Here is a 14,939-nt window from a genome sequence, read left to right as displayed (position 1 = left end):
TTCAGACATTTGTCCCTTAGGTCTCCTCTCTCCCTGTGATAGAGAGAAAAGAGTTTTAGAAATTGGGGCTTGTTTGGCTGTCAAGGCTCCCAGGAGTCTGTTTGGATGAATCTAAACCTCTGTCCTGCATTCTGACGAGCCATAATGGTCAAACCCAGGACCTGAAAGTCCCTTCACCATCTCACATGGTGGGCTTCCCACCAGCCTGAAGACACAAGTTCCCGGGTTTGCTCAGATCGGGGCCCCGTGGGACTGATCCTCACGGGATTCTGAGCCTCAGTCCTGTGTACCTTGGGGTCTGGTCCATCATGTAGTAGACCCAGCTTTGGGTCTCTTCCTAAGGCTCCATTTTTCTTTCTTGACATCTGTCAGGGCTGTGCATGCTGACCACCTCTGCTGGGGGTGGCCCGCGCAGCTGTGGGTAAAAGCCCTGCGTAGGGAGGGCTGGTGAGTCAGGCAGTTAGCCACTCATGGAAACATGTGGCACCGTCCACGCCAGGGATCTTTGTGGAAAGGCTTACGTTTTCCAGACTCTCAGATAACAGTTGACATTAGTGCCTCTCTTTCCCAGCAGGACCTGCAGCTTGCCAGGAAGTCTGTAAACAGACGTTTCCCCGAGTGTGAGCGGGAGGTCCTCCCAGGCTCTGCGAACGCGGCTTCAGCGGGCAGCTGGGCCGCATCAGGCGTGTGCACTCAAAATCAGCTTCCTTAACTGGACAAAGAATGCCCCTGCCTTCAGAGCAGCTTGGCTCTGCGGCGTTTTTGCTGTTGTGAATTTTACATCTGTGTCGACACATCCTTCTCCTTACTTGTTTAATTTGGCCGGTCACAAAGGCACTGGGCTACAGGCACACACACACATACACACACGCACACACGCATACATACACACACAGAGACAGACACATATATACACACACAGACACTCAACGTACGTACATACACACACTCATAAGTTTTTCATTTTAATTTTTATTTTCAATCTAGTTGGCTTGTAGTGAAATGGACAGCCTTATTTTTGAACTATATTCTGACAGTATTAGTTGTTATTTTGCCAGGGAGTGGAACACTCCAAGGTTGGAAAACTCGGTTTCTTCTCTGAGGATTCAGTGGTGAGGGAATTGGAGAGTGGCGGACCCAGGGGTTGGAAAGGGAAACACAGCTCATTTTACCTTAAATCAGTGGTTCTCAACCTTGGCTGCACATTAGAATCTGGGAATCTTTTTAAAATGTTGATTTCTGGACCTCATCCTCCGGAAATTCTGTTTCTTTGTTACTAATGTTGTGGCCTCACCCCATAACAAAGAAACAGAATTTCTGGAGGATGAGGCCCAGAAATCAGGATTTTAAAAAGATTCCCAGGTGATTCTAATGTGCAGCCAAGGTTGAGAACCACTGCCTTAAATTATCCAGTAATGAAGGAGAGCTGACATAGGGATTCCGAGTGCAGTTCATGGAGTCCTTTCGCCGGTACGATTGAATTTGTTGCTTACGAAGCTCTGGGTGGTTACAAAGCTCATTTGACAGAGGGGAAACTGAGGCTTGGGGAGCTGTGGGGAGTTTGGCCCTCACTCTTCTCTTTCTCCCTCCAGCAGCCTTGTGATGAGACCTTCAGCCCCTGGCACTGGGGATAGTCACCCATGGGCTCTAAGGATGTCTTTTCTCCTCTCGTTGTTAAAGATATCTGTAAGCTGCCCAAAGAAGAAGGAACGTGCAGAAATTTTGTGTTGAAATGGTACCACAACGCGCAGACCAAGACCTGTGGGAGGTTCTGGTATAGAGGGTGCGGCGGAAACGAGAACAGATTCGATTCACAGGAAGAATGCGAGAAGGTTTGCTCTCCTGGTAAGTGGCTTCCTTCTGTGTTTGTGGTGTTCTAAATAAGATAAAAGAGACCCAGGGCAGTAATTCACCTTTTCAAGATATTTGAATTGCAATAATTATGGTAGATATGAAGCAAAAAATAGATTGTATCTTCAGATGAGGGAGATATTCAAATAAAGCACATGAAAGGAACTTTCTGAATGATTAATATTTCTTAAATACTTCCTCATATCCTCGTATTTTTGTCAATGAAGAAACACATGGCCAATTACTCCGCACTACTGGAAACGTAACGAAGTCCCTGTTATTCATAAAATATTGTAATAAACATGATTATTAGGGAAATAGTATAACAAACAATTATAGATAACACCAAAGATAACTAATCTCATCTGCTTATCTTTAAGTAATTGTGCTTCCTCTAAGCAATATTGATCTTGGGGCCACGCAAAATCTCCATTACGTTGGGCGATTCGATTGGTAATAAAACAGGCCATCTTCACCCAGAGCCTGGGCCCATGTCACGAAGGTGGCAGGGGTGGGTGTTCAGTTTGCATGAAGACGTGGCCAGGGGTGCAGGTGAGAGAAGGTTCAGCTTGAAGGAGAGCCTCCATCCCCAGGCCTAGAAGCCCTGGGGAGCCAGGGAAGGCTTTGAGCAGGACAGTGAGCGATGGATAATGAAAACCAGAGGCTGTGGGGTCATTTCATGTCAGTAATATGGCTTTTCCTCCTCTCTGTCTGCCCGCCTCATCTGTCGATGCTCAGGGCTTGTCAACCCCAAAGTCATGGCTGTGATTGGGACCTAAGCATGGCCGACCAGGGACACGTACCTCTTGAAGAAGAAGGAGTCAGCCATGTCCAAGCCATCTTCATAGAAGCTCCGGGTATTGATTCCCTGGCACCGTACCATTTCATGCTTTGATTTACACTCGAACTTGGGGAGCCGTCTGCCGCACGACCTATCAACATGGTGCTAGTGTGCCTGTGGGCCCACGCTCTGGTCCCCAGGCAGTGACCACATATACTTTGAACGTGTGTAATAGCCACTGCTGGTGTCTATGTGAACATGTCTAAACATTCAAATCCCCTCTGCAGTTTCATGTTCTGCCTGTTCCAGACAAACATAAGGTCTAGAAAATAGCCCCCAACTTCACAGCTACTCTCTATCCTTCTGCTTGGTTCGTCTTTTTCCTTCCCAGTTAAGCATGACTTTAGATGGATAGCCTGTCCTGGCGAATAAACAACTACCCAATGTTTCCATTTTTCTCCCCAAATCCTGGATTAGAGTCCAAGAGAATTTTCTTTTTCTAAAGCCTCTAACAAACCATCTGGTTGGAAGGAAGCAGACTCTCTTAATCTCTGTGCACTGCTACGGGACCAATGCCTCCATTAAAGAATGAAAAGAAAGTCATAATAGAGAATATTTTTGGCATTCCTCTAATGTTGTGTTTTTTGTTTATTTTTTTGGTGCGGGGTGGGTGGGGTCTAATTTTAATTTTAAAGTGTTTAGGAAATTTATACAAAGAAACTTTTTAATAAAGTATATGGAAAGTGTCTTGGGTTTGGTGTTATTCGCTGTCTTGTTTCTAGAATCACCCCAAGGCCAGGCTGGTGGTCCTGAGTATCACCCTTCTGTTTCCAGTGGAGGGGGCTAAAGAGCTCTCTGAGACAGTGTACGAGACCAGCTGGGTCCAGCCCAGGGCTCCAGCATCCCGCGATCACCTGGACCACATTCCTGGCTTAGGACTCCTGCAGTCTTTCTGGTCTTAAGAATCAGGCTGGCTTTCACCCTCTCCTCTAACTTCTGGTGGGGCCCCAGAGCCTTGGCCTCCTTCTTGGCCTCTTTTGGTTGGTTTGCTCCCCTTTTTATCCCCCACCAGTAGCTGAGAGATGATGTACAGGTGGCCCAGGGCACCCCATCCCTTTTCTGGAGTCTCAAAGAGAAAGCAGAATGTCTTTCAATTTCTTCCTTAGAGACCTTTGTCTCCTCCTGTCTTCAGACATAACACAAGAAGCGAACAAATGCATCTTTAGGTGGTTCCTGCATTCCAGGGAGAAAGGAGACGGGATTTGTTTGAGAACATGTCTCCCCTGGTAGACAGAGCTCCGGGGACCTGGGTGTGGGCAGAGCTGCCGTATGGGAGATTGGATGTGAATCTGTCAGTTATTCTATTGAGAAGGGAGCTGGGAGGAGAGAGTGTGTCGAGCTGGGGACAGGAGAGAAGACCGGGGACCACAGACACCACTCCCTGCAATCGTCACCCAGGTTCCTAAGTTCTCACAGTGCCCTCCAGGTGAGCACACCTGCACAGGACTGGTGGAAAAGCGGAGCTCTCTGCCCCAGTCCGTGTGGGAGAGAGTCAAAGCGCATTGACCAGTGGAAGGAGGACACCTCTGCTGGGAATTGCATGAACCTGGGGGAGCACTCAGGCCTCCACAGTCCATGACATCAGGGATTTGATTTTACCCGCATCCCATGGTGACTGAGAGGGCCTGGCTGGACACCAGGGCAGCTTCAGGGGAAATGCAAAGCTCTGGGGACTCCTTAGAAGCTCCCACAGTCAGGAGAGCCTGGATCACTTCCGTCCTCTAGATAATGCCAACCCTTCTAACCTTCGAAGGGCCTCTTTTGTAGCATGAGACCGACAAAGAGCCCAGTGAGGTCATGAATCCCCTTCAGATGGATACTGGCCCTGGGTGGGAAGCATGTGTTCTGGGATCTTCTCAGCGACAGCCACCCAAATTCTCCAGCCCCACAGAAACAGCCCCTTCCACCTGAATGTGCACGTGCACCTCCCCTTGGGCTCACCCAAGTCCATCCCATTGGAGCAAGGACACACTTGTAGAGGGGCTGGGGAAAGGAGTGTCCCTGGTGCACTGGGGTGCAGGTGGAGGGGTGGGGTATAGCAGGAAACAGTCTATCTGTTTGCTCGGGCTCCACAACCAAGTACTACAAACTGGGTAGCTTCCAACAACAGGCATTTCCTCTCTCACAGTTCTAGAGGCTGGAAGTCCAAAATCAAGGTGTTGGCAGGGCCGAGCTACCCTAAAATATGCAGGGGAACTTCTCCTTGCTTCTTCCTACCTTTTGGTAATTTCTTGGGTTGCTGCCACAAGCCTCCCATCTCTGCCTGTGTCTTCACGTGGCTTCTTCCTGTGTCTTTGCCTTTACAAGGCCGTCTTCTTACATTGGATGAGGGACCCACCCTATTCCAGTGTGACCTCACCTTAACTAATTCTATCTGCCATGTATTTCCAAATAAGGTCGCATCTTGAGGTGCTAGGGGCTAGAACTTAGGCACATGTTTTTATTGGGGGACACAATTCAACCCCCAGCAGAGTCTCTGCATTTCCAGTACCTGCTCCCGACTCTGGTATGTGGGCACACTGCTGACAGCTTGACAGCAGCTCCAGTGAAGACCCGTCAGCCGAATTCTGTCACTTCTCAGTCATGCTGGTTATTAAAAGCATCCCTACTGGACCTTGAGGGGTCCTGTTCATTTTCGAACTTCAATCCTAAATACTCTACAAAGCCTTTTCCCTGCCCGAAGAGCAGGCTGGACTCGTGGCCGTGGAGGGGGTTTGGGTGGAGAAGGCCAGCGCTACTCTCCTGCAAGCCTCTGTATCCTCCAGGCTGGTAGAGTGCTGCACTGGAGCTCCTAACTGGACTCCTGGGGCAAAGCTGGGGTTGACCTTCTGTTGGTGGGTGCTGCTCTCTCACCCTGCCTGCCCTGGGCTCCCTTCTGCAGCAGGGCCCTCATGCTGCCTCTCTCAGGCATATATCGATTCCCTGGCAGCAGCTGTGGGGACTCGCTTGGGAAATCTAGCTTGTGAACCTCCTCCTCCCCTCTTTGGAGCTCCCTGTTGGGGGAATCCCTCCTTACAAGCTCTTGGTGCTGGGCGTCTTTATCCAGTAGATCACCCTCTTGGGGAACAATGTAATCAAGTCGGCTCAAGTCCAGCCACGCTCTTGGGTCACTTAATCCACAGGAAACTCATGACCTTGCCACATCAACTGGTCTCCCCATTCAACCACTGAGCTCCTCCCACAGGTCCAGTGGTCAGGCACACGGTCAGCTGGTCTCAGCCACTGCTTTGGTGGTGGTGGTGGTGACCACTCCCCCAACTTAGAGTGCTTCTCTGAGGGTTTTGTCTTCAAGGAAGGGCCAGTTGAGTGCCCCTTGCTGCTGCCACTGGCAGTGAGTTCCCTGACTTCCCCACTGGAGGGGAGAGAAGAGTGTGGCCGCCTCACAGATGCTGCGTTGCCCTCCGAAGGTCGCTGCGACCTTGTCCTGATTCTCTTCTATTGCAGTGGTGACTGTGTGTGCTCAGTGCAGTGTGCTTGGAGCAGGGCCCTCGGTGATCACCTCTGGGCAGACAGGACCCAGCAGGCACCCAAAACCAGCCTTGTGCAGGAACTTAATAATCAGAGAGCTCCAGGCCCCAATCCCTATCAATGGGCTCAACACTGCACTCCATGCCCCTAATTCTCCCAGAAGGAAAACTGCATCCCCAAGGCACCTCAATAGTGCCTGTGAATCTGCCTTCACCATACATTAGTGAGAAGTGGGTGTCTTATTGAAGAGTCCTTGAGGGGACAGCAGGGAAGGACTGACTTCATACAAATGCCCTTTAACAAACTGTCTCAGCCCCACAGCTGCTCACATCTCCTCCTCCTCCTCTTCCCCCCAGCAGCTGCCTAAAATCCCCTCCATCCTCACAGCTGCCCAGGCCATTCCCGGGCGGCGTGGGCGCTTCAACCAGGAAAACAAAAGCCCAGGAGATGGCAGCACAGTGGGCGTCTTGCTTCCTGCCCAGTTCACATAAAATCTATCCATCACCCCCCCGCCCCATTAAAATAATTAGCTTTACGTACAATAAAGTGCATCTGCTTATGTGTACTGTTTGATGAATTTTGACAAATGAATGTCTTGTAACCCTCACCACTCATGATGTGAAACATCTCTGACAACCCATCTGGCAATGTGTGTAAAGAGCATTGAATGTTTTTATAGCTTTTCTCCTCAGTGCATTACATGTAGAAATTTATCTCAAAGAAATAACCAGAGATGTATGAAGATTTATGTTCAAAAATATTCAATCTGTCATTATTTGCAATGACGAAGAGAATTAGAGATTATCAAAATGGCCAACAAGATGAGGATATTTAAATACATCATGCTTCACCAACAAAAGAAAAAGATGGGTAGCCATTGTTTACCCCATAAGTTGGTAAATGGTTCATGTAATTACTGTGGTCCCCTACCCACAGAGACACACTCCAACACCCCCAGTAGATGCCTAAAACCATGGAGAATACCAAATCCTATATATACTAAGTTTTTTTCCTTTACTGCATACCTATGATAAAGTTTAATTTATAAATTGGGCACAATAAGAGATTTACAACAATGACTATAAGATAGAACTGTAAAAATGTTAAGTAAATGTGGTCTTTCTTTTTGAAAATATCTTATTGTGCTGAAAGCACTCTTCTTGTGAAGATGTGAGATGATACAGTGCCTACATGATGATGAGATGAAGTGAGGTACTCAGAACCGTGCGCAACTTCAAACTTCAAGAACTGTTTATTTCTAAAATTTTCCATTTCATGTTTTTGGACCACAGTTGACCACAGATAACTGAAACTGTGGAAAGGGAAATCCTGGATAACTAGAGACTACTATAACCAGTCAATGTTTATGATAGAATGTTAAAAAATACAAATCTGTATATTTAATATGATAATTTCATTCATATGTATGTACATGCACACACAAATAATATGTTTCTCTTTTGCAAAGACAAATACTGCAAGGAAATACAACAAAATTCAAGCTGTGACTATTTCTGGTGAGGTGATTTAAATGTTCTTTAAATGTTCCCACACTTAATTTTTTTCAAAACTAAACATGTTACCTCTATCTGTTATTTTAAACTTGACAATATTTTCATACACGAATTGCAGTACTTGTAAACTGAAATTGTGTTTTAGTCTGTGTTGTATGAATGTACTTAACCATTAATTCATCCACTCGTTCACTCATTCATTCACTCATATATTCATTCATTCACTCATCCCTTTGTCCACATGTTTGTTGACTATATCATGTGCTAGACACAGGTCTGGGCACTGGAAATGCAGTCCTCCTGGAGCTGAGGTAGGTGGGGGAACAGGACAACACCAATACATCTGTGAATGTTAGGAGGGAAGAGCTGTAGCATGTCCGCCTTTCCCATTGCCTTACACAGTGAGCAGGTGGAGCTCCCAAGCAAGAGGAAGCCTGGACTTCAGGAGAGCTCTGGGGCACACGTGCCACCTGTGGCCACACCTCACACGCTCACCCAGGATGTGCAGCGCAGGGGACTGCTGGAGGGAAGGTGGCTGTTGTCAGAACCCCATTCAGCCACAAGGACACGCCCACCGCTGCTTCCCCGGCAGCTACAGGGCTTTCACTCCCCTTTCTAGACCTTTACAAAGCTGCTTTCACCCCAGTGTTGGCTACGCAATGGACTGGAGGAGTGGCCAATGGGTTCAGCTACCCTAGATTTCCAATTTTACATGAAGGTCCCATTTCCACGTGGGTCTGTTTGTTCAATAGACACAGTTGGTGATATTAATTCACTTGACAGATACCGAGCACATGGTATGTGCTACTCGGCTTTTGGGGTAAATTAAACCAGAGGGTCTTACATTCTCATGGTGGGAGGCAGCTGAAGGGTAAGGAATGTGATGAAGAAGCAAATGACGTGTTGCTCTGGGCGATGACAACGGCTGTGGGACAGGGAAGGTGAGGCTGACAGTGCTGTGGTCAGCGGCCATCAAATTTTGACAGTGACCATCCTTGTTGTTGAGAAGGCAACTTTGGAGAAACACACGAAGACAGTGAGGGAGGCAGCCAAGCGGAGAGCTGGGGGGAGAGCTGTGGTCAGACAGGACCCCAAGAGGAGGGAGCAGGAGTGTGCCCCCAATGGAGGAGGAACTCTAAAGATGGAGGGCGGGGCCAGAGGGGTCGTTGGTGGCCCGGTAGGCAAGCCATCCTTCAGCGGCTTGCTCCAGATGACTGACGTGATCTCCTGTGAGTGTGGAAGGATCCCTGGCTGCCGTGCGTGCACCAGATGCCAGAGCAGCGAGGCGATGACACCGCGATGAGGCGGTGGCAGAAATTTAGGTGAGAGGTGGCAGCGGCCAAGACCAGAGCAATAGCAGAGGAATGAAGTGTGTGCTCTGGGTATGTTTTGATCCAAAATACGCAAGAACTGATATCATTTTTGTGTCCTGTTCAGCTTTCCACATTTACTCCCACAAAGAAACTAAAAGCAAACCCCGAGTCAGCTGTCCTGACTCTGTGTTCAGCGAAACGTGGACTTCTGCCCTGAAAACTCTCCGACCGCCTTTGCCAGACCACGCCAGGGAATCCGAATCCTTCTCGAACACTGGCATGCCCCTGGCCCCAGTGTCCACCCAGTTCTTTCTGGGGAAGACTCAGAGAACTCCCAGCCTGGCTGGTGTGGAGGGTGGCTTGCCAGTAAAGAACACCCGTTTTGGATTTTGTGAACAAGTATTCAACTTCTCCTGGGGTAAGACCCTGAGGTTTTGGGCTGTTGTAGCAGCCGGTGTGACCTCAGTTCACACACTTCACCTTTGTCCAATAGCGGTTGTGTGTCAGGAGATGCATTAGGTGACTCACACGCTCCATGTCAGGCAGTGCTGTCTGGTAGTGGTCATGAATCTAGCTTCACAGATGATGAAACAGAGGGTCAGAGTATCCAGTTCACCCAGCTATGACCTACTGGAGGCTGTATCTGGGCAAATCACCACGACCCAGAGGCTGTCCCAGAGCTCCCAAGCATGGGTTAGTTCCTGCGGGACCCTCACTGACATTTCCCAGGGCCCTCGGACTGTTTCCCTGGAAGTCAGATGTGAGTTACGGCTCTGTCTCCTCTCAGCACAAAGGGTGGCCTGCCCAGCATGTACCCAACTCCTTCTGTTCCTCTCAGGGGACAGAGAGTCCCTCTGTCCTGCCCCTTCCAGTTTGCCCCCTTGCCTTTATCTGAAGGAGAAGCCAATGTCCTGGCTCATGTGTAGGGCTTGCAGAGGGCGGCCTGCTTGGGTCAAGTCATAGGGACATCTGTTAGGACTCAACCATTAGCACATTTCAGTCCTATCATTGTCATCTTTGCTGGATTCATGAACATAGGGCCTTCTACTCTCCTCCCATCCCCACCACCTTTTACAAGTTTCTACATAAAAAGTCAGAGTGAACATGGATGGAAGCCAATATCCTGAACCCTCAAGGTCAGTTTTAAACTTCCTCCACACAGTGACTCATTTTTAGGGATTAGTTCAGAGTTCCCTTCTGTCGGTTTTCCAGCTGAGCCTGGCTGCTCCTCAGGAGCCAGGTTCTCTGGTTCACTCATCTGGGTGCAGTTTCCGGAGACGCTGGCACCGCTGGCGGTGCCAGGCCCCTGGGCCGCGTCCAGGGGCTGCCCCAGGGTCTGCTCCTTCTCCGACTTAGTTCCCTGGTCTGAGCTTGCCTCTGCCTGTGCCTCCCGCCTTCCCTTGGAGTCAAAGTGCTGGTGGTGAGCTGCTCTCAGCCCCATCGGGGCCCTGGGGGTCTTCCTGTTTGTTGGGAACCAGGACTCCAGAGCTGGGCTCTGCTTCAGAGGTCCTGAGGCTCAGCCTGGAGTCAGTTCAAGGACCCCTTTCCACATCGTTCCTGATTCTGGGGCCCACACACTAGGCATAAAATTGCCAAAAAGTAAAACTCCAAAGAAGGAGTATTTTAAAATCCAGTCCTTAGAGCCCAAAGATGTTTGGCTGTGGCTGATGGGAGACATCCGAGAAAGAAAAGGCCTCTGTGCATAGTGGAAACACCTGCCAAGTGACACTCAACCTGGACAACAGGTACAGTTTTCCTATCTGTCATTGGAGATGTCTGTGAAGACCTTCAAGCCGCTGTTGCAAAAGTCCTCCAGTGGAAGGGACGTGGGCTTTGGCACAGGACAGCAGCCGTGCGTGTCTGCATTCCAGAGGAATGCTGAATGCAGTGTTCACACATTTTCCAGGAGATGTTAGAAACAGAAATAGCACCACACACACACACACACACACACACACACACACTGGTGGAGCCTACTAGTATATCCCTGAGAAACAATATCTGTTTTTAAAGACTCAAACGAGTCCAGTGTGTCTGATAGGGTTCTGGTGCCAGGAGTTCCCGGTCATTTGTGGCCCAGCTTTCATGTGGGTTCCCTAACACCAGGTGCCGAGTGAGTTTTGGTTGCAGATAGTTTGTTTAGGAAGAAATGTGGAAAGCACAGAAGAGGGAATTGAGAAGCAAGACAGAGAGAAGCTAACAGAAGATCATTAATGTTGAGCAGCAGTGGTGGCAGCCAACCCATCCTGCTGGGGACCCGTGGAAGGGGCGGTAGTGTGACGAGAAGAGGGACCCTGGGTGCTTACCTTTTGACTCCGATCTTCTTGCTGGGGTTTCCCGGGATGTTAAGTCCTCACACTTTCGGACTCCCTGCCCAGGCTGTTGCTAGAGAAGGTCCTTAGGTCAAGAAGCAGGGAGACATGGGCCCGGGAGGTAGAGAGCTGTTGCACATCTGGAACTTCCGCTGTGGCCACAGGTGAACTCTGAGGTGGGTTGAGGAGCACAGCACAGACAGCACTGCCTTCCAGCCTTTGGACATACACCCACAGAATTGAGGCAGAGACATAAGATTGAGATCCTGAGAGAGGGGAGTTTATAATAGACACTATACTCCTACTTACTCTGGTCGGGAGAAATGGAGATTCACAGACTGAGCAGATATTCTGAGCTCTGCCATGGCTGGCTGTAGGCCTACCGCTCCATCAGCTGGGGCGGGGGGCGGGGGGAGTTCAGCAAACTTTTTATAAAGGACCCCCTGATGTCCAGCAGTCCAAGGGTGCAGAGAGAGCCATAGTGTCTGTGGTGTGAATTTTGGCTGTGGCTCTGGCTGGTCAGCTCCCTGGTTCCTGTCCGTTTTTGGAACTGAATCTGGTTTTCTAGTTTTCCCATTGTTGCTCTAAGATACTAAATATCCTTCCAATAAAATAACATTCTGCCCTTGTTAACCAGAGTCATTTTGATCATTTGTAACCTAGAACCTTGACTGGAACACATTAAGTTTTTCAGTCACTCACCCAACAAACATCTGTTGAGCACCTCACCTGCTCCTGGTGTGGTATGAGGCGCTGGTCTGCAGGGTGAACGGGGCACACTCCCTGCCCTCGTGGACCTCAGTGGCAAGGGAGATGGATGTCAAACACACAATGACCAAGGACGCTTCGGGGGGCAGAGAGGATCTGATGAGCTCTTGGGTCGTTAATAAGCTCACCAGATCCTCTAACCCAAAAGGCCAGGGAAACCAGCCATGGGACGACCTGAAGGGAGGGGACTCCAGGCTGAGAGAAGCACAGGGTCCCAGGCTTTTCTGAGCCTGCGGTGTGGAGTCTGGGACAATGGAGAAAGGGCAGCATGACTGGTGTGGCCAGGCAAACAGGGCGGGGTTAGGAACTGCAACACTGGTGAGAGAAGATGTGGGATTAGACCAGGTGCTGGCCATGCGGAGGGAGAGAAGAGGATGACTTTAAACTTACTTTGGAAGCAGAGACAATAGGACTTGCTTCTGAATTAGACAGGGGGGTAAGCAATATAGTTAAATGGTTGATGATGTCTAGCGTGACGAGGAAAAATGGGGAAGGAATGGCATTTTGGCGTGCCATTTGCTTATTTTTAGAGGTGGGTGGGGTCATCAAGAATCTCTCCTGTGCTTTTTGATTTGGGAGGCCCGTGAACTTTCACGTGGTGAGATGGGAAGGCAGTGGAAGGTCAGGGGAAGGGTTGGGGTTGGGGATAGGAATTCGGCAGTTTGGCAATTTATCCAATTTTAAGCTGTGAGAGCAGACGGGAGCCTTGTCTCTAGTGGGTGAAGAAGAGGAAGGGAGTCGGGAGAGGGCTCTGGTCTCAGTGACAACAGCAGGGGCTGAGATGGAGCAGCGGCAACAACAGGGACAACTGGGAGAGAAGGTGTCACCGAGGGCAGGAAAGGGAACTGCTTCAAGAAAACAGTGCTCTGCTCTGTTGAAAGCTGCCGAGACCAGGGCAGGGGAGTCTAGAGAGAATCCGTGTGGGGTCGGCGGGGGATTAGATGCTCTCAGCGGCCAGGAACTGAACCCCTCTCTGGAGTCTGGAATTGGCCTGGCCCGTAGGGACATTTTTTATCCCCAGCTCTCAGGACGTCCAGAGTGTGGGCAGTGGGATTGATCAGTTAGATCAGCGGTCGCCAACCTTTCAGACCTCAGGGACCACCGGTTGGTGACCGCTGAGTTAGATGGCCGAATGATGTCGTCAAGGACCCAGGTTCCTTCCATCTCTCTTTGCTATTTTCAGGGTGGGCTCCATCCGCAGGATGGTAACAAGATGGTCTCATGTGGACACGGCAATATTTAAGGGAGAAGGAAGACCACTGTCTGTGGCTGCCTCAGGACCGAGAAAGTGTCTCCTAATGGCTCCAGCACAGCCCCCAGCACGCCATGGGCCAGATTCAGCTCCCAAGCCTCCCTATGCCAACCACTGGCAAGAGGACTGACAAACAAACCCATCTCCCTTCTGAGGATCAGTGGGCTCAGCTCTGGAGGATGTGCGCTGACCGTGTCCATGGCTGGGGGTGTCGGTGTATATGTGTGTGACATTTAACAAACTGTGTGTAGCTCACTGGATGGTGTAAGCTTTTTTTCGTACCAATGACCTCTCATGGTTTTTCCAAAGAATAAAACCAGAACAACAGGAGCAAACTCTGTAGCTTCTGTGAAAGAGGAGCCCTTGGAATAATGGGACTTATTGACATGTCCAGCCTAGTGTGGTCTGTGGGCCAAGAATACAGCCCTGACGTGACCATCAACTCAACTATTTCCATGAGGCACCTCTTTCTGCTGCTCTTGATTTGCACAACAGTGGTCTGTGCCCAACACTCCAGCCCACACTGCATTCCCCACCCTCTTGACTTTCTGATGGACATCCCTAATCCTGGGGCCAGAGCTAATGCTGTGACCTAGGACAACGTCTTGGAAAACAGTATAATGATTGAGTTTGTGTTTAGGGCTCTGTGGGAAGACTTCAAAAATGTCTCCATATTGTTGCTCTTTACTTCAGTGGGCAAAAGAGGGAACTGGCAATGGAGTGTGTGGCCCTTAGTTACTCTCGATAAAGAGTTTGTTGGACTTCCCAGCTCATCAAGGGGCTTGGGGCTACTCAGGATAAGACACAGCTTTAAGAGAACAAAAAGTAAATATTAACATTTCCAGAAATAAAAGCTTACACACATTTTATACTATTCAGACTAAAGCTCCCAAATTAGACTCTATACTAACTAGAGGCCTGGTGCACAAAAATGGTGCACTGGGTGGGGGGGTCCCTCAGCCCGGCCTGCCCCCTCTTACAGTCCGGGAGCCCTCAGGGGATGTCCTACTGACGGCTTAGGCTCGCTACCCCAGGGAGCAGTCTGGCCTCCCTCTGTGGGAGGCGACCAGGCCAATCAGGGGAAGGCACTGCCCCCATAACCCCCCACCACTGCTGGCCACCATGGTTGCCTACCCTCATCCCTCACAGCTGCCACGGCATTGTCTAGAAGGACATCTGGAAGGACCGTCGTTGGCCCAATCTAATTAGCATATTATGCTTTTATTATTATAGATTCTGTTCTACTGTATTCTGTCCTTTCTATTGTATTCTATCCATCTTGGACTACATTCAGAAAACTGTCTCCTTCTGTGAGATTGCCCTGGAAAAGGCTCGAGCTGAGTATTAGGTCTGTTTAGCCTCACACTCCAACCCAGTGGCCCAGCAGCTTTGATTTGTAACGTAAATGTCTGAAGGGAATTTAGACAGTGTTCTATGACTCACGCAGGCATCGTCTTTCCTCAGGGGACCAGGCTGCACATATCTGTCAGCTCAGATCCCTGTTCTTATTTGAGTTTCAAAATAAAGATGCTTTTGCACTTGAAGATGTTCACACGCAGGGAGTTCAGTGTGGAGTGAGGGCTCTGGAGGATGGAAGTGCCTCCTCTGCCCAAGCCACGT

The 14,939-nt window shown here is 49.6% G+C and overlaps 1 protein-coding gene across 1 annotated transcript in view; it reads left to right on the top strand.

The window, feature by feature from the left end:
- COL6A3 (collagen type VI alpha 3 chain) overlaps positions 1-3,380 on the top strand; it is a 75,151-nt gene extending 71,771 nt beyond the window's left edge. The window contains exons 43-44 of the mRNA XM_070422468.1: positions 1,681-1,845; positions 2,590-3,380. Of these exons, the coding sequence (XP_070278569.1) occupies positions 1,681-1,845; positions 2,590-2,630 (206 nt within the window). The 3' untranslated portion in view covers positions 2,631-3,380. The remainder of the gene's footprint in view (positions 1-1,680; positions 1,846-2,589) is intronic.
- The last annotated feature ends 11,559 nt before the right edge of the window (positions 3,381-14,939 follow it).

This window comes from Myotis yumanensis, unplaced genomic scaffold, assembly GCF_028538775.1.
Source record: "Myotis yumanensis isolate MYYU_CA2020_CCGP unplaced genomic scaffold, mMyoYum1.0.hap1 SCAF_8, whole genome shotgun sequence".
Classification (NCBI taxonomy): domain Eukaryota; kingdom Metazoa; phylum Chordata; class Mammalia; order Chiroptera; family Vespertilionidae; genus Myotis; species Myotis yumanensis.
The sequence above is the reverse complement of the archived record's forward strand: the minus strand, read 5'-3'. Positions and strand labels throughout refer to the sequence as shown.